The sequence below is a fragment of the Oncorhynchus nerka genome, linkage group LG20, assembly GCF_034236695.1.
Source record: "Oncorhynchus nerka isolate Pitt River linkage group LG20, Oner_Uvic_2.0, whole genome shotgun sequence".
Classification (NCBI taxonomy): Eukaryota; Metazoa; Chordata; class Actinopteri; order Salmoniformes; family Salmonidae; genus Oncorhynchus; species Oncorhynchus nerka.
Genome location: NC_088415.1, coordinates 69488025 through 69513479, shown reverse-complemented (window position 1 = coordinate 69513479; position 25455 = coordinate 69488025). Strand labels below are relative to the sequence as shown.

General features: G+C 43.8%; 2 protein-coding genes across 13 annotated transcripts in view; both read left to right on the top strand.

Annotated features, from left to right (window-relative positions):
* Positions 1-1616, top strand: part of LOC115101574 (potassium voltage-gated channel subfamily H member 2-like) — a 36594-nt gene extending 34978 nt beyond the window's left edge. The window contains exon 11 of the mRNA XM_065005711.1: positions 172-1616. Within this exon, the coding sequence (XP_064861783.1) occupies positions 172-471 (300 nt within the window). The 3' untranslated portion in view covers positions 472-1616. The remainder of the gene's footprint in view (positions 1-171) is intronic.
* A 3408-nt stretch (positions 1617-5024) lies between these two features.
* Positions 5025-25455, top strand: part of LOC115103026 (microtubule-associated protein 4-like) — a 61135-nt gene continuing 40704 nt past the window's right edge. For 2 of the 12 annotated variants that reach the window (XM_065005710.1, XM_065005709.1), the window contains exons 1-3: positions 5025-5278; positions 17748-17926; positions 25001-25120. In XM_065005710.1, coding sequence (XP_064861782.1) covers positions 5202-5278; positions 17748-17926; positions 25001-25120 — 376 coding nt within the window. In that variant the 5' untranslated portion in view covers positions 5025-5201. Of the gene's footprint in view, positions 5279-10807; positions 10912-11903; positions 12445-12470; positions 13879-17747; positions 17927-25000; positions 25121-25455 lie in introns of those variants that run through there. The other 10 variants (XM_029623598.2, XM_029623602.2, XM_029623601.2 and 7 more) reach the window with 9 other exon arrangements.

Sequence of the window (25455 nt, the reverse complement as noted above, 5' to 3'; positions counted from 1 at the left end):
GTCTGGATCCATAGCAAACAACTGATCAGTCTGTCTTATCTAGCCTACTGTATATCAACCAATTATCCCACTTTTATGTTTCCATGTTCACTCTGAGAGGGTATTCTGTAGTTGTGTACTGTAGATCATCGTATGATTCTTCTCACCTCTCACTCTTGTTCTTTACCTCAGTTCTTGGTCGACACAGACTTTGACGACAGCCCTTCCAAGTCCTGTGAGTCTCTGCACAGCATGGAGCCAACCCCAGTCCTGGACACACCCCTGGGCTTGTCCAGCCATCCAGATACTGTGCCCTTAAGCCTGGTCAAACATGGGACCTTCTCAGTGTCAGTGCCGGGGTCAGGGACAGGATTGGCTCAGTCAGAGCCCTCGGATGGCCGGCGGCGCTCCCTGCCTGGGAAACACACAGCTCTGGACCTGGAGAGCCCCTGGACAACTGCACACAGATACAGCTCTGACCCTGGGAGTTAGGGGCCATCCATGGCACTGTATGTGTAATACTAACAGTCTCACTGTTTATGGACATGGAGTCAGAAGAGGATGTAGCTTCCCTCTCTGCTCCTGAAATACAATATCCTGGGCTTCGGATAACATTATGGTCCTCAAAGCATATCTTTTCACAAATGTATACTACCATTTGCAGTGTTGTATATGGAAACATATTTGTCGTTGTTAGTCAATATCTGTCTCTATATGTCCTTGTTGTCTCCACGTAGGGGTCAACTGGAGTGTTAGCCGGGCTAACACTACTTTCTGTTTTGTCTGGTGTAGTTGTGATGGGAGAGATGTTGCTAAGTTTCACTGGTCTACTGATGTTGCTGTACCGGCTGTCCGGCTCAATGGGTAAAAGCCATGAATTCTGGGATCCATGTCAAGTCCTTGAATTACTGAACTATATTAGCAAGCAATATGCAAACTGTACAAGTTTTCTGTTCCCTTATCATGGTGTAAACGATATGGTTTCTTCTCTCCTTTGTCCTTGAGTTAGCCTAGATGTTAAATGAGATGGCGGGCGCGCTGAATGATGACATAATAACCAATCCCAGGCCAGCAGAGGATTACAGAATGATGATATAATCTACTGAATGAAGTATCTATCAGAACACATTAATATTCCATGATTCAGGCTGGCCAACTGGGACCATTCACCTCCCTTCTCTCTCTGACTCCAGAAGACAGACTACTCAGTTACTGTCACAAGCAAAGCCAAGTGTAATGCCACTGGTAAAATGCCACTGTTTACACATTTAAGGGCAGGACCTGCATGTGTTACAACCTAAACTAAAATGTTCTGTCTCTTGTTTGATAAAAGATTTAGATTGAATGATTTATTGAAAATGCATCTGTATATATTTAAAGAATCAATCGTTATGGTTTATTGATTCATTGTCAGTCTTAGTAGTACCCTTACTTATCCTATTGTTATAGTTGTGTTACTGTCCCATTCTGGGAAATAGATTACTGCATAGAAAGTAGCTTGAAATGTAAGGATATAATGTAAATATCAGATACAGTCGTTGCTGGTTGCAGGTTTTTGGCCAGGGTACAGTATTTATTGAATCAATTGAATAGAGTTACCATGTAGTTTGATTTAACTTTGATAATGAACATTTGAATGCTACTCTTGAATAAAAAGATGAACAAGAAATGCATTGTTTTGTGTATGGGTCATACCTTGAAGCCATTCAAACAAATGACCAATTGAACAGGCCAATGCATATGTCTTATCACGTGTTTATTCATGTGTGTTTTACTAAACATAAACAATCGGACTTTCAGTGGAAAGATGTTTAATACGAATTCATGACTGTGTATACGCTTCAGACTAAAGCCCTACACTGATCTGGAAATAAGGCCTATGCAAATCTACAGTAACTCATAAAACGGCCGGTCACTATCATGTCCTGAGATACCCTTTTGAAATTACAGAGGTCATACAGGTGCATTCGGAAAGTATTCAGACCCCTTGACTTTATCCGCATTTTGTTATGTTTCAGCCTTATTCTAAAATGGATTACATTTTTTTTAATCCTGATCGATCTACACACAATACCCCATAATGACAAAGCGAAAACAGGTTTTTATACATTCTTGAAAATGTATTAAAAATAAAACAGAAATACCTTATTTACATCAGTATTCAGACCCCTTTGAGGTGAAAGGAATTGTCCATAGAGCTCCGAGACAGGATTGTGTCGAGGCACAAATCTGCGGTGCATTGAAGGTCACCAAGAACACAGTGGCCTTCATCATTCTTAAATGGATGAAGTTTGGAGCCACCAAGACTCTTCCTAGAGCTGGCCGCCCGGCCAAACTAAGCAATCGGGGGAGAGGGCTTTAGTCAGGGAGGTGACCAAGAACCTGATGGTCACTCTGATAAAGATCCAGAGTTCCTCTGTGGAGATGGGAGAACCTTCCAGAGGGACAACCATCTCTGCAGTACTCCATCAATCAGGCCTTTACTCCTCAGTAAAAGGCACATGACAATCAGCTTGTAGTTTTCCTAAATGCATCTAAATGACTCTCAGAACATGAGAAACAAGATTCTCTGGATTGAACTCTTGGGCCTGAATACCAAGTGTCACGTCTGGAGGAAACCTGGCACCATCCCTATGGTGAAGCAGGGTGCTGGCAGCATCATGCTGTGTGGATGTTAGGGTTGAAGGAAAGATGAACGGAACAAAGTACAGAGAGCTCCTTGATGAAAACATGCTCCAGAGCGCTCAGGACCTCAGACTGGGACGAAGGTTCACCTTCCAACAGAACAACGACCCTCAGCACACAGTCAAGACAACGCAGGAGTGGCTTCGGGACAAGTCTCTGAATGTCCTCGAGTGGCCCAGCCAGAGCCTAGACCCGATCGAACACCTCTGGAGAGACCTGAAAATAGCTGTGCAGTGACGCTCCCCATCCAACCTGACAGAGCATGAGAGGATCTGCAGAAAAGAATGGGAGAAATTCCCCAAATACAGGTGTGTCAAGATTGTAGCGTCATACCCAAGAAGACTTGAGGCTGTAATTGCTGCCAAAGGTGCTTCAACAAAGTTCCTGAGTAATGGCTCTGATCACTTATGTAAATGTGATGTTTAAGTTTTTTATTTTTAATACATTTGTGAAAAATGCTAAAAACCTGGTTTTGCTGTGTCATAATGCAGTATTGTGTGTAGATTGATGAGGGGAAAAAACAATTGAATCAATTTTAGAATAAGGCTGTAATGTAACAAGTCAAGGGGTCTGAATACTTTCCAAATGCACTGTAGATGTGTTTGATACCATTCCGTTCATTCTGTTCAGCCATTACAATGATCCTTTTCTCCAATATCTCTACTCACCAGCCTCCTCTGATGAAGCGATTTAAAGACATTGCAATATTACAGTGCATTCGGAGAGTCTTTCAAGCTCAAGTGTCTCCACTCTACAATGAGTTATTCTATTTAAGAATGATTGAGGCCACTGTGTTCTTGGGGACCTTCAATGCTGCAGAAATATTTTGGTACCCTTCCCCAGATCTGTGCCTCGACACAATCCTGTCTCTGAGCTCTAGAACAATTCCTTCGACCTCATGGCTTGGTTTTTGCTCTTACATACATTGTCATCTGTGGGACCTTATACAGACACGCGTGTGCCTTTCCAAATCATGTCTAACCAATTGAATTTACCGCAGCTGGACTCCAATCAGGTAACTGATGCAAGCAGTAGAATCAGATTTAAAAAGCAGGTAAAAAAAAACACCTTCTGGAACAACGGGGACTGTGAAGAGACATTCATGCGTACACATTGTGATATTGTTGTATGGTGATATTGAACATGTTGTGTTGTGGCTATGTGGTGGTGTAGGGATGTTATATGATGTACTGTTTTATCTTTAGCTCATTCAGTGCAAACATAGTTCACTGTTTTATCTTTAGTTGTATATGTAATGTGGGTGCTTTGGTGTGTTTGGACCCCAGCAGCAGCTAATGGGGATCGATCCCTAATAAATACAAATAAAGACAAATACAATCAAGTTGAAACATCTCAAGGATGATCAATGGAAACAGGATGCACCTGAGCTCACTTTCGAGTCATATAGCGTATTTGAAATATATATATTATTCATTTGCTAAAATTTCTAACAACCTGTTGTCACTTTTTTATTATATGGTATTGTGTGTAGATTGCTGAGGAATATTTTTTATTTAATACATTTTACAATAAGGCTGTAACTTAACAAACTGTGGAAAAAGTCACTGTCTGAAGGCACTGTATATCATGCATAGTCCATGATGGATGGACAAGACCAAAGTCAGAGGGGAACAGGTGTAGGCCTATATATCAGCAGCAACAGCATAACTATAGATGAAAGGCACTTTAGATTTGGCTGGTCCAACAATGGCCAGGGATTATCTGCCAGGGATTATATTCCAAATCAAATGAGACCTGTAACCTCTTAATCTTATAGGAAGCACTGCATTACAGCACAGCACGTGAATCTGTTTGGATGGGATCGGAGGTCTCTTCTTGTGTCATGGTCTTAAATGTTTTAAAGCCTGGCTGGTCTGACTTTGTTTACCTCATTAACCGAGAGAGACAGGTTTTTATTTGTGTCACTGAGGTCAGGGCAACATGCCCCCCCCCCCCCCCCCCCCCACGATAAAGCAACACAGCTGCAGACCATTAATCCGGGAGAGAAGGCTAAAGTTACACATGAGCCTGTAACACTAATTAGATTTCATAATAACGGGCTGAGAGAGACAGGATATGTTTCCATTGTGACGACGAACAGAGAGACTACGGAATGTAGGCTATCCTTGCATATATTTGAGTGAGACTAGCGGCAAAATGCGCAACTGCCATTGAGAGCTGCCTCCATATTACCATTCAGGAGGTTACGTATCGTGCCCATACAGTGTAAACATAACTGTTATCTACTGTTAACGATGATTGGTCAAATTTCGTCACTTGCGTTGAGGGATGGAGACTATTGTTCATTCTGCACAATCACAACAGCTGTCCTTCAACAGATGTGGGCGGCATCTATGCAGGACCGGTGCGCGGAGCCGAATCCTGAGCGTGGATGCAATCATGTGCACCGCTGACAATCTCTGCGTCAAACATAGAGAATCAAACAAAAAACACGGCAGCACTTCTCGACTGTGATAGGCTGAGCGGGGCGAAGGAGGTGGGCTGTTTTCCTGCGGTCAGTGAGTGAAGCGCACTCTATGAGAAGGTGGAACAGACTTCAACCAGCGACATCCACGAGAACCATTGAGAACGGATCAAAAAGAGACAGCATAGGGTGAGTAAAATTATGAATAATGAGAATTGACGGGAATGCTACAGGTCTGGTGATTGTCTGGGTTGCAATATTTGTGTGTTTTGCTAGATTGTTGTATGCCCCAGACATGTAGTAATTATTGATGAATGGTTACACGTTTATTACGTAGCAAGAAGCGTACAATATGCACAATATACACAGTTCCCGTCAGGTTGACTGACGCTAATGCGCCCTATTCATTGTTGATACAATATCACATGATGTACCCAAATGAACGTTTACCTGTCCACAGTGGGCGTGTTTGATTCACTCCCACCACGACCAATGCAGAACATTCTCTTTGTTGTGGTGCCGCAGTTGAGTTAAGGCCAAAGGATGCTGACTGTAGACAGGTGTCCACCGCATCGCATATAGGTCCACGCCAACAGAGCTGGCATTGATCGTCGTTACATAAATGTGATATTATGCAGCTTCGACATTATAACTAATTAAGATAACAATGATAGATGCTTAAAGAGTGCACTGCCAGAAGGCTCATCCCTGCGGGAAACGACGAACACCACACAATGCCCCCTCTCCATGCTGTATCTGTGCTGAGGATTAGGGCACATTGTTCTCCGTCAATGTGTATTGTGTAGCGCTCCTCTCTCTTGACTGTAGCCGTACCATGCATGTAGGTAGGCCTATTGTGTGTTGTGCAATCATGGTTCTGTATGCATGTGAACTATGCCCTCTGTGACGTCCTGCGGTAGTCTTAGACCATGCTCTTTGCCTTGTTTAGATTTCTATTCTCAGGTGTATTGCTCCTTGTCACACAACAAAGATGTATGCAGTCAGTCAGACAGACGGACAGACAAAGACGCACTATAGATAAATGGACGTGGCAGACAGACAACAGACATAAGGACAAATGACTGTATATGGCACAGACAGACAAGTAGACAGGCATGCTTGGATTAGTAGAGATGGCCTAATGCATGCCATGAAATGTATCTCTCTCAGTCCTCTGGAATGACGGGATTAAAGTGCAATCCTCAGCAGATTATGGGAGACAGAGCTAGATGGACTGGGACAGCAGAGCAGTGTGTCTGTCCATAAAGGTTCACAAAGCAAAGCAGAGGCCGTTCCCAAAGACTTGCCGGACCGTCATACCATACAGAATGCCATGGTACTATGAGTAGAGATGTGTGGTACAGCGGAAAGCACTCCAGTGATGTATTGAAGTTTGCTTTGCTTTGTACGAAATACCAATATAGAACCAAACGTTCGGTCTCAAATGTCTGCATGAGTCCAGTGATCTAACAGCCTCTGCAGGAGTAGGAGATTCCACGATCTCATTGTAGAGTGGAGATACCTGAACATGAAAGACAACATCTCTGAGGCTGTGTTTAAACAGGCAGTCCAATGTTGATTTTGACCAATCGCATCAGATCTTTTCACATCAGATATTTTTCAGAGCTGATCTGATTGGTCAAAATACCAATTAGTGAAAAACATCAGAATTGGGCTGCCTGTGTAAACACAGCCTTAGAGATGTTGTCTTTCATGTTCATGTATCTCTACTCTACAATGAGATCGTGGAATCTCCTACTCCTGAAGACGCTGTTAGATCACTGGACCCATGCAGACATTTGAGACCGTTCTGTTCCAGATTCCAAACTGTCATTGTAGAGTAGAGATATTTGAGCATGAAAGACGAAGTCTCTAAGGCTGTGTAAACACACAGCCTTAGAGACCTGTGTGTTATCATTATTATTTAATGATGCTGTCAGTCACAGAAGAGCAGTGAAATATTTAAGTTGTCATTCAGACTGTTTGAAGTGAAGAAAGCCATAACAGTTTGCTGGATTTTTATTAGTAATTCTATATATTAATATATATTCCTGTTCCATCTAGTCCATCATTCCATTGCTCCTCCTCAGTCACCAACGGATATTCAAATGAAAACCCCTCCGTGTGAAATGAAAACAGGCTATTTTCCGTAAAAACTATCCCCCATTATGAGAGCAAAGTGAGATAAATCCAAAGCGACAACATATGTTTGTTGAAGGGGGAAGCTCAGTATGCCTTGGTGTGCGGCTTCCTCGTCCGCTGCGTGGTCTTGGTGTCAGGTCAAGGTCTGCTGGTCTGTGGTGATGTCTAGCTTTCCTGTCATAAACCATCTTCATCATCTCCACCATGAGATGCTGTCCACTGACTGTGATCTATGAGGACACCAGCCCTCCTCTTTTTCTCCCACAGTGGCCTTGTCTTCCCATCACCAGAGAACTTCACAATAGAGGCCATGTGAAGGTGCTGTATGAGGAGGGCAAGGAGGGCAAGGAGCCAGGGTCTTTGAGAAGAATGGAGTAGGGAGTAGAAAAAGGGAGAGGGAATGATGTCATCCCCATTAGATGCCACTGTGGCTCCGTTTGAAAATTGATTCTTTGGAGAAATATTTCCTAGATGACTAATGTCAAGGAGCCGTGTAGTTAGGTAGTTTCTACACTTGTTACTCATTGCTAGTGTCACAGTAAATAACAGAGGAGTTATATCATTGCTATATATTCTGAGATACCTTCTTGTTCATGCTGAGTGTTATGACTCCAACATGATTCTCTAGGAGATTGTACATTTGTCATTTGAAGGCTAGACTTTGTTAAGGAAGGATACGTGTGTGTATTTCTAAGAGGAGCAAAAATATGAGTTTAAATGAGAGAGTAGAACCGATTACAATGAGTGGAGGACCATCAGGTCAGTAACTCCAGGGTCAGGAGCCATTGTAATGGACTGGACTGTGTCAGGTGAGCATCCCATCTTCAGCTCAACATACTTAAACAGGAATTTACGATTCCTGGCAGTTTACATAGCAACACAAATGCCAGAATCCCTGAAAGTTCAACTAAGAGCAAAGAGTCAATAGCCTACCACTTGTATCACTGTCTTCTGTGTTCGAACAGAGACCCTGTATTCCCATGCAGCCTTTATAGTTTACACATACACGCACATGCACATGAGCACGCACGCACACGCACACACACACACACGCACGCACGCACGCACACACACACACTTCACAGCTAGTCCTCAAGTCAGTTGATTTAAGTGAGTGTCCACACTGGGGGTAAATACAGATCTCACCACTGTGCTCTGACTAAGGCCCACCTGAGTGACTGAGTGACTGACTGGTTGACTGTTTTCAGGGAATGTGTGTGTGTCTCCCCTGAGAGGATGAGACAGGGCGACAAAGCATTATGTCAGCAGTAACCAGAGATGGTGCCCACCATGCATGAGAGAGATATAAAAACGCTGACTCATGACAAACACTAGGAGACCTGGCAACACATTAACACATTAAGGGACATCTGAGACCAGTACACCCTCGTGTTAAAGAAAAGATTGATCACTGTAACCATAACAAACTACTATTTATTCCCTGACATTACAGTAAATTCCTGTTGGGTCGGGGAACCAGCCCCCTCACTTAACGTAATAACACCACATTATAAAGAGTAACTGCTTTTACATAAATCACACGAATGAAATCAGGATAAAGACTTTAAAAGGAAACGGTCATTTCTGATTTGAGATTCAGAGTGGTGCCAACTTCGCATCAAACATTTCTTTAACACAGACCAAGACCATGGAATAGATCTGATCCTGCTGAATAAAATGATAATTACTTCATGGAATAGATCTGATCCTGCTGAAATAAAATGATAATTACTTCATGGAATAGATCTGATCCTGCTGAAATAAAATGATAATTATTTCATGGAATAGATCTGATCCTGCTGAAATAAAATGATAATTACTTCATGGAATAGATCTGATCCTGCTGAAATAAAATGATAATTACTTCATGGAATAGATCTGATCCTGCTGAAATAAAATGATAATTACTTCATGGAATAGATCTGATCCTGCTGAATAAAATGATAATTACTTCATGGAATAGATCTGATCCTGCTGAAATAAAATGATAATTACTTAATGGAATAGATTTGATCCTGCTGAAATAAAATGATAATTTCTTCATGGAATAGATCTGATCCTGCTGAAATAAAATGATAATTACTTCATGGAATAGATCGGATCCTGCTGAATAAAATGATAATTACTTCATGGAATAGATCTGATCCTGCTGAATAAAATGATGACTTCATGCACGCCACAGCCTATCTTTAGAAATAGCTCAAATGTTGCCGACTGATAATCTGATATACGATCAAATAAATAGATTGTCTCAGCATTGGGCTCCTGAGTGGCACAGCGGTCTAAGGCACTGCATCTCAGTGCTATGTTTAGGGTTTGGCCGGGGTAGGCCATCATTGTAAATAAGAATTTGTTCTAAACTGACTTGCCTAGTTAAATAAAGGTTAAGTAAAAAATATATATTATAATAATTGTCACATGTTGTATTATATTCTATGAAATTATATTATTTTGAGGTTTATTGATGAATGAGACTGTATAAAGAATGAGATATGTTGAATATTGTGCTTGAACTGCAAGTTTGCACCTGTTTTCCAAATGAAATAATCCACAAGCTAAAACAAAATGTGTAATAGTAGAAAAGGCCCTTTGACCTTTTGAGTTAGTGACTAGTTCACCTGTGCTTATCTTAACTGTGCTCTGGCACTGATAATATCACTGTTATGGTCCACTGAGTCGATGACCCATAATGCTCAGCTCTTGCAGCACTCCCTGCACTTTAACATATACAGATCTAGAGCTGAATGGCCAATAGTACTGTAATCAGGTGACTCCTACTACTAATAACTTCCTTAGTTCAAATCGGTTTGACAAAACCGATCATCAACCCTAGTGCAACAGATCAACGGTCTTTAGGTAGGTGTTGCTAAGATAGTCAGTCATCTGGTGTTGGCAGTCAGAGGTTAGATACATATCTACCAATAAAGTGGGGGAGTACACAGTACACTATTTTGCTTGGTGATCATAACTATTGGATTACTATGCCTTTTACAGTAAAATGGGGGAATTAACATATGGGAATATGAGTGGCGAATGAGGCTTACTGAGAGCATTTTGTGTAAACAGAAACACCACCTCCCTGAACAAGGCTGTTGCTTTGGATGGCAGGATAAATCCAGGGATTCCCTGCCAAGCTGCTGGCCCAGCCCCACTCTGTGGGTTACTCTGTACTGTGTTAGGCTAGGCTGTGTGTTACAGTAGGCCCGCTGTGGTTTTTGGGGATGATTGCGTGACAGACGGAGGGAAGGATGGAGTCTAATATAACATGTCCTGGCTGCATGTGGACGTGGGGGACTAGGGTTGACTCTAGCTTGCACTAATCCCCATGCAGCAGTACCAGCTGCTCTCTCAGGCTTTTACACTCAATATGAGCATAAAGCAGAATTATGCTCCTTCGTTTTAAATGGGAAATGTCCGATGTTGCACTCAAAACTGGGGAGTTGTAGAGCAGATGTAGCGGTCAGACTGGGGGATGCAGCCATCTGAACAGCTGTCTGAACACCAGGGGGTGGGTGAATGGCGTTACAGACATAGAGAGGTTAGAGGTGGAGGGAACTTGGGCTTTGAATGGGAAAAACGTACCTTTAAGAAAGAAGGGAAAGAAAGAGGGTCTGAAAAATGATGACCTTAGAATTGGGATCAGAGAACGTGAAGGACTGTAGAGAAGAAAGACAAGTAAGGTAAGCAGAACCTTTAATGGGAGAGGTGTATAAAAGGAATTGTAGAGGAGACGGAGTTGAGACAGGGGCTGTTGTAGGATTATTCATCTAATGTTTGCATGCCCTTGCATAATAATCACACAAACGTCTTTTCAACATTTGGATGGATGCATAAAAGCTGAGCTGTGATCTAGCTATTTTACTCGCTCACTGCTGACACCCTGCTGTGGTCCTGCCTGAATGCGTTATTTTTGACTGTGTGAATTTTGATGAGTTTTCTGTGTCACGCAGTATTCTCTCTCTCCTAGGGGCTGCTACAGTGTGTCAATGTAGTAATCTGACTAGTCCAACTGTACTTGGTGTGGCTGCTCCCAAAACAATGGGGCACAGTTTCAATCATGGCCAACAAACACTGTACGTACGCAAATCTGCAGGCTGGTGCACAATGACCGCATGAAGATATTTGTGTGTGTGTGTGTGTGTGTGTGTGTGTGTGTGTGTGTGTGTTTGTGTAGAAATAGAACAATCATCGCTTGTTTGTGTGTGGAGGAGGAGAGAGTGGGTGAGTTGAAGGGACGGGTGGAAAAAAATAATGAAGTTGTGTGTTTGGGAGTGTGTGTCTGTGTGTCTGTGCGTCTGTGAGTGCCACTGATAGACCTTTTGTGTAGAGCAGCTCTCAACATATGTATTAGTTTTGCTGTCTGTCTCACAAAGATACACTCATTATGAGGAGTAAATGGTGCACTGTGAAGAGAGGAGAATGTCCTCCCTCTAACTAAAGCTTGGAGGCTTCTATCCCCTACTGCACTGTAGCATGCAGGGCTGGATCACTAAAGGCAGACAAAAACACGCTGTTCTGCAGCAAATGAACCATAACTACCCTCTTTCACCTTCATTTGAATTGATAATCCAGGGTAATTATTAACTTCCACAGTTTAGACCGTACCTCCTCCAGGTTTCTTTGCAGACACTTTGATGTAGTGAGTACTCTCCATTCATTGGGTACTGTGGGTGTTTCAGACGGCACTCCCGAATGGCTTCTCTGCCTTTTAGGACACAGTGGCGGAGTTCCAGGATGTCTTTATTGCAGTTCCACTGATCCGGCTATCAGATCTAACAGCGACTGGAAATCACTTTCATATGATAGCCTGTCGCTGTCTTCTGAGATCCACAGCGCAACTACAAAAACCACAGCATGTTATGGGGGTAATATACTGTTGGCCTGAATAGGCTTAGTTGATTATCTGTTTTGCGGTGGTGGATACTAGTGTAGTGTGAAGACAGCTAGCTGCAGTGGTGTACTGTTTGTGTCACTTGTGTCTTTAGGGGGAGAGAGGATGTGGGAGAGATAGATGCTACAGGGGGAGAATGAATGCAATGACGGTGACATAATTTCCATCCATTCTTCATTTTTCTGTCTTTGCTCAATTTTGCATGAGCCCTATGCTAGCTTCAGGATCCCAGGCTTCGAATGAAATAACATTTGGAAGGGTGGCCCCTGGAGAATAGCCCTGAACAACACCACATGCGTTTTGGCTAGCAATATAAACCTTGGTAAGTTTTTTGCCAAACCCTGTTGTTATTATGGGCTGGGGGATGGTCTCTGTCAGCTAGGCTATATCCCCTCGGCTTCACCCCCCCACACACACACATTAAGAGATGACCTTTTGGACTGAATCCCCCCATGGTAGAGAGACAGTGGTTTGACTGCAGCTGGATTTAGTGTGGCTGGTTTGACTGCAGCTGGATTTAGTATGGCTGGTTTGACTGCAGCTGTGTTTAGTGTGGCTGGTTTGACTGCAGCTGGATTTAGTGTGGCTGGTTTGACTGCAGCTGGATTTAGTATGGCTGGTTTGACTGCAGCTGGCTTTAGTGTGGCCGGTTTGACTGCAGCTGGATTTAGTGTGGCTGGTTTGAGTGCAGCTGGATTTAGTGTGGCTGGTTTGACTGCAGCTGAATTTAGTGTGGCTGGTTTGACTGCAGCTGGATTTAGTGTGGCCGGTTTGACTGCAGCTGGATTTAGTGTGGCCGGTTTGAATGCAGCTGGATTTAGTGTGGCCGGTTTGACTGCAGCTGGACTTAGTATGGCCGGTTTGACTGCAGCTGGATTTAGTGTGGCCGGTTTGACTGCAGCTGGATTTAGTGTGGCCGGTTTGACTGCAGCTAGATTTAGTGTTGCTGGTTTGACTGCAGCTGGATTTAGTGGGGTGCATAAATGGTGACGTCCATTAGCCAAGATCAGCCATCATTAAAAGCTCTGACTAGTGGGCCTCCATACCAGTATACGGCGATAGAGAAATGCAGTATGGGGTTAGTGCGAAATCTTGTACTGATGAGGATAATGATGTGAATGATGATGATGATACTCTATGACCTCAGAGCTCCTGTGCTACCACCGAAGCATACTCCTGGGCTACAATATCCGGACCCACGACTGGTCTATCGATGTCACCGCATGAAGAGGCATAAACAGACTCACCCAATCGCGACGCCCCCCAAAGGCTAATTTTCTAGCCCTTGCTATCTCCTTGCTTGCTAATTCGGCCTGCTAACTGCTACCTTGTTTAGCCCCGGCCTACTAACTGTTAGCTTGTTAGCACAGGCCTGTTAACCGTCTGAATCGCCGCGTCCCAAACACTCACTGGACCCATATTTACTTTCAATCTCTTTTCGATTTTTAATTTGCTTATACCTTCCGGTAACCTGCCTCACCCAATGTGATACGGAATCGCTATTATTTAAAATTTTTAGAACACACTCAAGAACCTCCAGAAGCTAACCAGCTAACTAGCTACAAGCTATTTAGTCATTGTTAGCCACTGCTAGCGGCTTTTTTTTGGCACAGCCAGCCAGTTAAAAAAAAATAATATTTTTTTTAACCTGGATAATACTCGCCAGTCCAGCTTCCCTGCCCCATCCACCGCTGCCCCCTGGATACTGATCACTTGGCTACATAGCTGATGCATGCTGGACTGTCCATTAATCACGGTACTCCATTCTGCTTGTTTATGTTTTATCTGTCGGCCCCAGCCGCACTCAGGCTCTGTGTGTAGTTAATCCGACCCTCCCTGCCTAGTCAACGCCATTTTACCTGCTGTTGTTGTGCTAGCTGATTATCTGTTGTTGTCTCACCTACTGTTTTAGCTACTGTTTTAGCTAGCTCTCCCAATTCAACACCTGTGATTACTGTATGCCTCGCTGTATGTCTCTCTCAAATGTCAATATGCCTTGTATACTGTTGTTCAGGTTAGTTATCATTGTTTTAGTTTACAATGGAGCCCATAGTTCCACTCTTCATACCCCTGATACCTCCTTTGTCCCACCTCCCACACATGCGGTGACCTCACCCATTACAACCAGCATGTCCAGTGATACACCCTCTCTCATCATCACCAAGTGCCTGGGCTTACCTCCGCTGTACCCGCACCCCACCATACCCCTGTCTGCGCATTATGCCCTGAATATATTCTACCATGCCCAGAAATCTGCTCCTTTTATTCTCTGTCCCCAACGCTCTAGGTGACCAGTTTTGATAGCCTTTAGCCGCACCCTCATTCTACTCCTCCTCTGTTCCGCGGGTGATGTTGAGGTAAACCCAGGCCCTGCATGTCCCCAGGCACCCTCATTTGTTGACTTCTGTGATCGAAAAAGCCTTGGTTTCATGCATGTCAACATCAGAATCCTCCTCCCTAAGTTTGTTTTACTCACTGCTTTAGCACACTCTGCTAACCCTGATGTCCTTGCCATGTATGAATCCTGGCTCAGGAAGGCCACCAAAAACTCTGAGATTTCCATACCCAACTATAACATTTTCCATCAAGATAGAACTGCCAAAGAGTTGCAGTCTACTGCAGAGATAGCCTGCAAAGTAATGTCATACTTTCCAGGTCCATACCCAAACAGTTCGAACTACTAATTTTGAAAATTACTCTCTCCAGAAATAAGTCTCTCACCGTTGCCGCCTGCTACCGACCCCCCTCAGCTCCCAGCTGTGCCCTGGACACCATTTGTGAATTGATCGCCCCCCATCTAGCTTCAGAGTTTGTTCTGTTAGGTGACCTAAACTGGGATATGCTTAACACCCCGGCAGTCCTACAATCTAAGCTAGATGCCCTCAATCTCACACAAATCATCAAGGAACCCACCAGGTACAACCCTAAATCTGTAAACAAAGGCACCCTCATAGACGTCATCCTGACCAACTGGCCCTCCAAATACACCTCCGCTGTCTTCAACCAGGATCTCAGCGATCACTGCCTCATTGCCTGTATCCGCTACGGAGCCGCAGTCAAACGACCACCCCTCATCACTGTCAAACGCTCCCTAAAACACTTCTGTGAGCAGGCCTTTCTAATCCACCTGGCCCGGGTATCCTGGAAGGACATTGACCTCATCCCGTCAGTTGAGGATGCCTGGTCATTCTTTAAAAGTAATTTCCTCACCATTTTAGATAAGCATGCTCCGTTCAAAAAATGCAGAACTAAGAACAGATATAGCCCTTGGTTCACTCCAGACCTGACTGCCCTCGACCAGCACAAAAACATCCTGTGGCGGACTGCAATAGCATCAAATAGTCCCCGCGATATGCAACTGTTCAGGGAAGTCAGGAACCAATACACGCAGTCAGTCAGGAAAGCTAAGGCCAGCTTCTTCAGGCAGAAGTTTGCATCCTGTAGTTCCAACTCCAAAAAGTTCTGGGACACTGTGAAGTCCATGGAGAACAAGAGCACCTCCTCCCAGCTGCCCACTGCACTGAGGCTAGGTAACACGGTCACCACCGATAAACCCATGATTATCGAAAAGCATTTCTCAACGACTGGGCATGCCTTCCGCCAGGCTACTCCAACCTCGGCCAACCGCTCCGCCCCCCCCGCAGCTACTCGCCCAAGCCTCTCCAGGTTCTCCTTTACCCAAATCCAGATAGCAGATGTTCTGAAAGAGCTGCAAAACCTAGACCCGTACAAATCAGCTGGGCTTGACAATCTGGACCCTATATTTCTGAAACTATCCGCCGCCATTGTCGCAACCCCTATTACCAGCCTGTTCAACCTCTCTTTCATATCGTCTGAGATCCCCAAGGATTGGAAAGCTGCCGCAGTCATCCCCCTCTTCAAAGGGGGAGACACCCTGGACCCAAACTGTTACAGACCTATATCCATCCTGCCCTGCCTATCTAAGGTCTTCGAAAGCCAAGTCAACAAACAGGTCACTGACCATCTCGAATCCCACCGTACCTTCTCCGCTGTGCAATCTGGTTTCCGAGCCGGTCACGGGTGCACCTCAGCCACGCTCAAGGTACTAAACGATATCATAACCGCCATCGATAAAAGACAGTACTGTGCAGCCGTCTTCATCGACCTTGCCAAGGCTTTTGACTCTGTCAATCACCATATTCTTATCGGCAGACTCAGTAGCCTCGGTTTTTTCGGATGACTGCCTTGCCTGGTTCACCAATTACTTTGCAGACAGAGTTCAGTGTGTCAAATCGGAGGGCATGCTGTCCGGTCCTCTGGCAGTCTCTATGGGGGTGCCACAGGGTTCAATTCTCGGGCCGACTCTTTTCTCTGTATATATCAATGATGTTGCTCTTGCTGCGGGCGATTCCCTGATCCACCTCTACGCAGACGACACCATTCTATATACTTCCGGCCTGTCCTTGGACACTGTGCTATCTAACCTCCAAACGAGCTTCAATGCCATACAACACTCCTTCCGTGGCCTCCAACTGCTCTTAAACGCTAGTAAAACCAAATGCATGCTTTACAACCGTTCGCTGCCTGCACCCGCACACCTGACCAGCATCACCACCCTGGATGGTTCCGACCTTGAATATGTGGACATCTATAAGTACCTAGGTATCTGGCTAGACTGTAAACTCTCCTTCCAGACTCATATCAAACATCTCCAATCGAAAATCAAATCAAGAGTCGGCTTTCTATTCCGCAACAAAGCCTCCTTCACTCACGCCGCCAAACTTACCCTAGTAAAACTGACTATCCTACCGATCCTCGACTTCGGCGATGTCATCTACAAAATTGCTTCCAACACTCTACTCAGCAAACTGGATGCAGTTTATCACAGTGCCATCCGTTTTGTCACTAAAGCACCTTATACCACCCACCACTGCGACTTGTATGCTCTAGTCGGCTGGCCCTCGCTACATATTCGTCGCCAGACCCACTGGCTCCAGGTCATCTACAAGTCCATGCTAGGTAAAGCTCCGCCTTATCTCAGTTCACTGGTCACGATGGCAACACCCATCCGTAGCACGCGCTCCAGCAGGTGTATCTCACTGATCATCCCTAAAGCCAACACCTCATTTGGCCGCCTTTCGTTCCAGTTCTCTGCTGCCTGTGACTGGAACGAATTGCAAAAATCGCTGAAGTTGGAGACTTTTATCTCCCTCACCAACTTCAAACATCTGCTATCTGAGCAGCTAACCGATCGCTGCAGCTATACATAGTCTATCGGTAAATAGCCCACCCATTTTTACCTACCTCATCCCCATACTGTTTTTATTTATTTACTTTTCTGCTCTTTTGCACACCAGTATCTCTACCTGTACATGACCATCTGATCATTTATCACTCCAGTATTAATCTGCAAAATTGTAATTATTCGCCTACCTCCTCATGCCTTTTGCACACAATGTATATAGACTCCCCTTTTTTTCTACTGTGTTATTGACTTGTTAATTGTTTACTCCATGTGTAACTCTGTGTTGTCTGTTCACACTGCTATGCTTTATCTTGGCCAGGTCGCAGTTGCAAATGAGAACTTGTTCTCAACTAGCCTACCTGGTTAAATAAAGGTGAAATTAAAATATTTAAAAAATAACCTCCTTTCTGCCTCCCCAGGACCATGGACCTGAGCTTGCATGACGCTCTCACGGATGGGGCGCCCCAGTCGGGCCCGGACAACCTGGTGAGGAGGGACTTCATGGCTTCCCTGGAGAAAGAGACCTTTGATGACAAAGTAGGCGAGACTGTGGAAAAGACTGACTACCGCCCTCTGGTGGACGGGAAGGATGGTAAAGGTAAACTGGGGTGCAGGATGGAATGGGAAAACCCATAGAGAATTGGGGCAGCAGAGAGACAATCCAGCTGATTCTTCTGCTCAGTAAATGTATATATTGTGACGTATACCTTAATGCCAGCTGTATACAACTTTAGGATCGACACTCTGTGAGTTCCCTGACTCCACTTTAACCCTTCTTTTATATCTATGCAGATTATCCTTATCTCATATGCATACAATATCATGCACATATGCTATTGTGTGTACAGTATAGTATATGTATCATGTAGTGTGTGAGTACATGTGTTAAATAATGGAGAGAGAGGAGACCTAAGGGACGGAGGAACTAGGCCAGACAATGTTCAGGAACAGAACCACCTTCTCCAGCGCCTGTTATTTACTGTGCTCTCTTCCTGCCACAGCGTGTGTGCGTGCGTCCATCGTGCGTGTGTGTGTGTGTGGGTGGGTGCCCGTGGGAACGTGTGCATCCGAACTCTCGTGGGTGTGTGTGTGGATGTGTTGTTTGTTTTGGTTTGTAGCTGCCATCCTACTGTGTTGAAATGCAATTCCACCACTTTGGAACCTCATTCTGATGATCTCCAGTGCAATGCTAGAGTCTAAACAGGTGAAAATGGAGCATATCTATGATTTGTAGAGAAAAGCAAAAAGGTCTACACAAAAAAGTTAAAGCATTTTAAAAACAGTGATTTTCAAACACTATGAGATTCGTGGTGACATGGGGAGCATAGCTAGAACGTTTTGCACGTTTTGAAAATATATATTTTTTTTTGCATGTTTAATTCTACCCTGTGATGTCACAGAGAAGGATTATTTAGGAGCTTCGTATCTTTTTAACACATACAGTATTTAGACACTGGTTCGGTGCTGGAGACAATGAATATTAGGTTGAAAAGTGGTGGAATTGCCTTTTCAGTTTGTGTGTCAACCTGAACCAAAGAGCGGAGTCAAAGAGGGACAATTTATGTATTTAAAAAATATGATTTTAACTCACTCCATTTCTTAGGCAGTCTTTGGGATCTCTGTGATTCAGTGGTATTGTGCACTGATGTTATTGTGAACAGATTTATTTCTGAACTTGAACTTCATCTTGGGTGGCAACTTCCCCCTGAGAGAAATTTCACCCAAAAATATTTTGGCTACTGGAAAACTTCTGTGTTTGTTTCCATCTACCAAGAAAGTACTTCACAGTTCATGACAACTCTGTCATGAGCATTTGGGGAAATTCACTCCTTTGGGCCACTCCCGTCACTGTGGTTAACCCTCCATTGTAATGGTTTATTGTGTTGCAAGGGCACATTTTCACAGCTGAATCATCCTCTATGTTAGATGGCAATTGGTATTTTAGCCCCAGAGTGCAATTCCTAATTTGCACAGGAATAACAACATAGAAAGTGAGAGAAAAAATGATAAAACAAAAAGTTCAGAGAATGAATATTATTTTTCCTAACTCTACCATTGGACGCTGTTCCTCAAAGTTACAGCAGCAGTACCCAGCAAATACATGTGATATGTAATATGATAAAGTTCAAATGTATAAGTCTCCTCCACTCCAGATATAATATCCTTCCTGCAAGTCAGTTCCTTCAGATCCAACTCTCTAACCACAGACAGTCTCATTATACCTCAGACAGACAGACTCCAAGCACTCAGAGCAATCCCTTTCTCTCCCTCTCTCTCCATCTATCACTCTCTCACCTCTATCTCCCCCTCTCCCTTTCTACTTCTCTCTCTCTCTCACCCTCTCTCCATCTAGAATGACTATCACTGTCTTTGTCCGTCTCTCCCACACTCCTTCTCTTTCTTTGTCTCTCCTCGTGTCATGTCACTTCCAGAAGTGTCAGCCTGGAGACAGCATTAGGGCAGCATTAGCATAGCCCTGACTGGAGCAATATAACAAACTCAGTCATGCACAAGTCAGGACACAGCAATGTCAATTAACCCGGGCCATGAACATCCTCTCCTCTGGTGTCTTGGCAACATCGGTTGCATGTTAATTGTCCTGCTCTCGAACTGTAAATATTCACATGCATATTCAGTCAAAACAATTTATTAGGATTAGGGGTGGATTAAAGGTGGCATTCTTTGACCTCTGAGGCTTTATGACCTCTACGTCAATCCGAACTGAACACATTGATTTCTTTAAAAGTGGAGTTGATTGACACAGATGACGTCAGCTTTTCCACACAGCTGCTTAATTGAATGATGTCTAATTAAGATAAATCAACATCCTTAGGCTACGCTACAGTATGGGGGTTTATTTCAGGAGGGCATACAGAACACAGTGTACAATGTAGCATGTTAGCTCGTTCCAGCAGTGTGCTGCATGATAGAGGCTCTGCGGTTAGCATGTGACTGCAGTATGCTGGAACATCAACCGTAGCAGAAGGAGGAAACAGCTCTGGCTCATCAAAAAGACACAACACCAGTGTTGGCAGTGCAGATCTGTGTGTGTGTGTGCTGATTTCAGCATCTCCTCTGTACTGTATAATGATTGATGCTTTTAGAGCAAGAGCTCTGGTCAGCCGCCGTGTAGATCAAGAGATTCCCAAGGAAATATGAGAGCATTTGCTGCTAATCAGTCACGTACTGTACACTAATCCTCTTCTTTGATACTGTAAATTTTAAAAAATACTGTACTTTAAAAAAAAATTCTCTGATTTAGCTTCTGTTGGATTTCGTCAATATTCTTAGCATGTCTGATTTGTAGTGACAATTCAACATGCGTTCTTCCCTGAACCGAAGCCACACTACCTTGAAAGACAAGAAGGATAATGTATATTTGCATGTAAAATGTCAGTGGAAAATACACACTAAATGAAGTTATTGTATCAGTCTATCATCTTAGCATGAGTGAAGGGATTCAACCCATGTTGTTGTCATGCACTGCTATCAAATTAATCTTGCACTGAACTTTTGCCCCCTCTCCTTGACCTACACAAAGTCATTGCTGTGTTCATCAATCATTAAAGGCTTTCCCAGAATCCTCCCCCTTCACTCCTTCCCCCATGTCCTTCAATCACAAAGTCATTTGTTGTTTACTTTGTCGATTGTCATACGGAGTTGTCATAAAGAATTGGATACTTTGATTTGTTTTTTCCCTCCATCTGTTGGTAGTAAAGAATCAAAGATCAGGTCTACATATGCTTATGACAAACAGCAACACAAAATGAGAGAAAGCCATGTGTATACAGGAGGGAATTCAAAACAGCTCCTCTCACTGTACAGCAGTAATCATTATCATGAAAATGAAGCCGTTTTCTCTTTTTGCTTACGCCAATTATCCCATAACCGGCGAACAGATATGTGTGCAGCTGAAACACGACTCTCATGGTGGAGGAGGCTGAAGCTGGGTGTGCCTGCCAAATGGTGGCGTTGCACTGGAGAGGTTTGACAAGCTGAGTGCATATCAACCCCACAGGGACCGTCTGGAGCTGAGGCTTCAGCTGATTCCCTGTCAGGCGATAGAGGCGATAGAAGACGATGGACTTGATCAGTTCTCTGGCGTCTAAGAAATAGCCCTTGAACAATGTCTTAGAAATGAGAAATAGCCCCTGGAACATTATCTTATGTGTTATGTCCAGCGTTAGGCCTATGTGTCATTCACCTACAGCCTATTGGGACTATACCATAACAGCTGGTGTAAGCTAATTACTTGTGTATTCAGTGTGGGTGTAAACTCATTAGTCACAGAACACATACACCATACTTTATAAGTGGTCCATTATAGCAACCCATGGAGGGCGTTCCATCCCTCCTACATAAACAACACAACTCCCTCCTTCATCCTCGTGAACCGCAGGAATTTAACACGCTCGTGAATGTCAGTCACGTACAACGTATTTTACAAATCATTTCTCACAACCACAGCCTTATTTAGTTACTGTTCTAAAACAGAAATCATCAAATGTCTGCTTAACCTCCATTCTGCACCTTACGTAAGGGTGTCCTTACGTAAGGGTGTCCTTATGTAAGTGCCGGGCTAGCAGACATGCTTCTGTGCTGATGGAGTGAGGGAGAGGGAGGAAGGTCATTGTGACTCCTCCGGCAGAGTACAGAGGGAGCCATTGCACCCGGCATGACTTGGCAGTCTTTTGGTCTGGACACTAGCTACCTCACGGCGCGTCTGCTTTTAAGAGTTTTATTCTCTTATTGTTATTATTGCTCCTGGACCCTTGTGTCACAACAGGATCTTTGTATTTTATCTCCCTGCCTGCAGTTTAGGCTCCTAATTTCCCCTCTGTCAGGCTACTTGTCTTGAATATCCATATGTTTTTTTAGCTCCCTCAGCGATCCCAGGGCATCCCTTGTAGTTCACTTCTGAAACCAAAGAGTTCAAACTCCCCAAACACATAATTTAGGTGTCCCTTTCAATTTAACCGAGAATAGCCTGGACCGTATTTACTTTCTGAGATATCATACAATACTGCACCAGACAAGAGACCTAAATAATACAGTGTAGCCTACAACACTTTCAAAGTGAAACTATTTATAGTTACCTGTGACTGTGAGAGCTGCAGTCTACTGTATCTGTTGTCCGATCAGATGCTCCGCGTGTATTCTAAAACCAGTGTGATATTGTTAGCCCTGGTTCCATTGGTTCCGTGCCATCCTCTGGGGCATTGGAAACTCTGGGCTCCTATGCCAGGGAAGTCTTTGCCATGCTCTGCATGCCAGGACTGATGTCAGCTCAGACACCGTGCCAGTCCGGCTAGGGTGTTGCTGGGGTTGGTTTTTGGGCTGTGTTGGCATAACTCCACTTAAGGGTCCTGAGGGGAGGCGGACGTGCTGCTTGGAACGTACATAGGAGAGGACCAACACCTTGATGGTCCCCAGAGGCTGCTGTTGCTGAGCAACACAACATACTGGGACTTACACCTTCCCTCACGTGACTCCTTCAGATATCTTTGTTTTATCATGAAAGCTGTGCTGGTATTTATCACTAGAAATTGGTGTGTGTGTGTGTGTATTTCGCCCCGTTTGGTATTTTGTATGTCTCATTGCAGGACATATCACACAGTATCTGACTCTACACTTTATGCCTTTCTTTTTGTAATATCACCTAAATTGCATCTAGTCAAGCAGAAGAGGTCAGATTGACATGCAATGATTTCTCTGGGGTTGTGTGTGTTTGAATGTATATGGGCCGAAAGATCTGGTAAAGCTGCAGAGCCCTACAGGAATAAACACCAGATAGTGCAGTGAGTTCCTCTAGGCTGGAATTTAAGCTTTAGCTGAGGTTTTTATGTCAATCAGTTATGACACAGACGGGAAAGGGTTTGCCGCCAGAACCTCAGATGCTCTCGTCTGGTTGGTCGGTTGCGTAACCATAGTAATGGCCCACGGTCCTGTACTGTCCCCTCTCATCACTGTCACCCCTCTGCTGTGTTCCAGAGAGGGCTGCTTTTAGGGACAGCACCATGAGACACATTAGAGTAGTCTAGGCCAGACATCAACTGACACTTTAGACCAGGTGGGCTGTATTCAATGTGCTTATCAGTTGTTGGAGGTGGAGTTCATAGAACTAAACATTTATAGAGTAGCCTAGCATAGCAAAAATATATAGAACTGTTTCCAAATACCTATGAAAGACACTGTAGCCTACATTGAAACCAGGAGGGCAATTTTGCTTGCAAGCTTTGTCAGTGGTACGGTTGCAAATCTACCGGTAATTTACCAAAATTACCGTATTTTTCAGTAGTTCAGAATTATAGTATACAATATAAACATGTTCTTAAAGCCCCCAAAGCAACATCACCTTTGGTCAATTTTGTCACTTTAAATATTAGGCAGGGGCAACAGAGTTAGTTACTTTAGCTTAGCATGGTCACATGCAATATTAGCTAAGCTGCAAGCATGCATGGTTGTGCAGTACCCTCGGGACTGTCGTGCAGAAGAAATATCAGCCCGCGCAGAGAAGCACAAGATTGAACTTCACTTAACTTTCTTGAGTTTTCGCCTTTAGTTAACACTATCCAGGTCTCCCTTTACTGTGGGAATTGTGATCAAATCAACACAATATTAGCCACTTTCAATGCAACATGCCGAAACAAACTATGCAAGAGATGTTGTTGTAGGCAGAACGCATCAGAGTAGGATTCCATTGCATTGACAAGCACGACTCAGTCTGTACTCTAAACAGACCAGTGCTGCATAACCAATCAGAGCTGCAGTAGGCTGATATGCAAATAGACCATTGCTATATATGGATCTGTGCCATTCACTTTGCACTGGACTGTGTTTACAGCATGAGCGGTCGTGAGTAGGTGCGCTTGTTTTGAGATCAAAGCGAGAGCTGCATGTAGCCAAGTGTTCACATTTTTTCACATCCTTTGCTAGTTAGTGAGTTATTAGCCCAGTTATAAATAATTTGTAGTCAGCAATGGTGGAGTGATTGCTTCTTAAATGAGCATAAAATGTGTACATTACTAGACATATTTGAAAAGTGAGTCAGGTAAAGAGCTTTTTTTTTGTCTTTAAGGGACAGTGTTATATTTTGAGACAGTAGCCAATAGGCAGAGGGTAGCATACTTTGTCTGATTCTCTGTAATAATGGTATGGAAAAAATAATGAATGTATTTTGTAAAGTGGATTCTTGCATCAAACAACACAACAACATTTTCAATCACCTCCTTGACTGCAGGACAAGTGGGTAAGCAGGTTAATGTCAAGCCCTGCATGTTTTTTTCAAAAGTCTCATGGAATGTAGGCCTACATTGAACACAACACATTGGCTGCTACTGTAAGCAGAATGAAAGAACAGCTATTTCCATGTTAAAATGTTATGGGATGCATTTTCTCCATTGTTTTTGACGGTAGTCCACTCTGATAGACCTACATTATTACTTGGCCACTGTTATAACTGTAACTTAAAGCAGGTACAGCCTCAGTGTTCACAGTAAACGCTCACTTGTTGCAAAGACTTTTCACAATGTTCAAGTTTGCACTCAGCAGGCTTGAAATTTGTTCAGTACTGAAAAAAATGAGAGGGAATGACTTAGTCACTTGGTCCTATCTCTAACACTTGATTTTCAATCCTGATGTTGATGTTCTGCTCTTTGCCTCTTCGTTGCAGGCTCCAGTATGAAGCCAGGAGGACAGATGGGGACTGGGATGCAGCGGCAGGAACCAATGGGAGAGAAGCGTCCCTGTCCAACTGGACAACAGGCTGCCTTCAATACTGACTACCTTTCAGGTGAAGCTTCTTTCCCCCGGTTTGAATTCCTCTGTCTTGTGTATGCTCAAGTGATAAGGCATGCCCTGTGAAAAGGCGTTTTGTGAAAGGACAGGTTTCCATGGTTTCGATATTTGATTCTATTTTTACTGTCATAGTCTTTTTCTGATCCCTATCATCAATAGCCTAAGATGCTCAAGGTCCCTCTGTGACATATTAAGCTGTCTGGTTACCGAGAGCTGCCTGCCAAGTATCCCTGGCACAGTCTGGGCACTCTTAGGAATGTAAATTGGGCAGTACAGTATTGAAGGACACCTAGTTAAACGTGTGCCTGCATCGAAGTAAGGCTGTTGTTG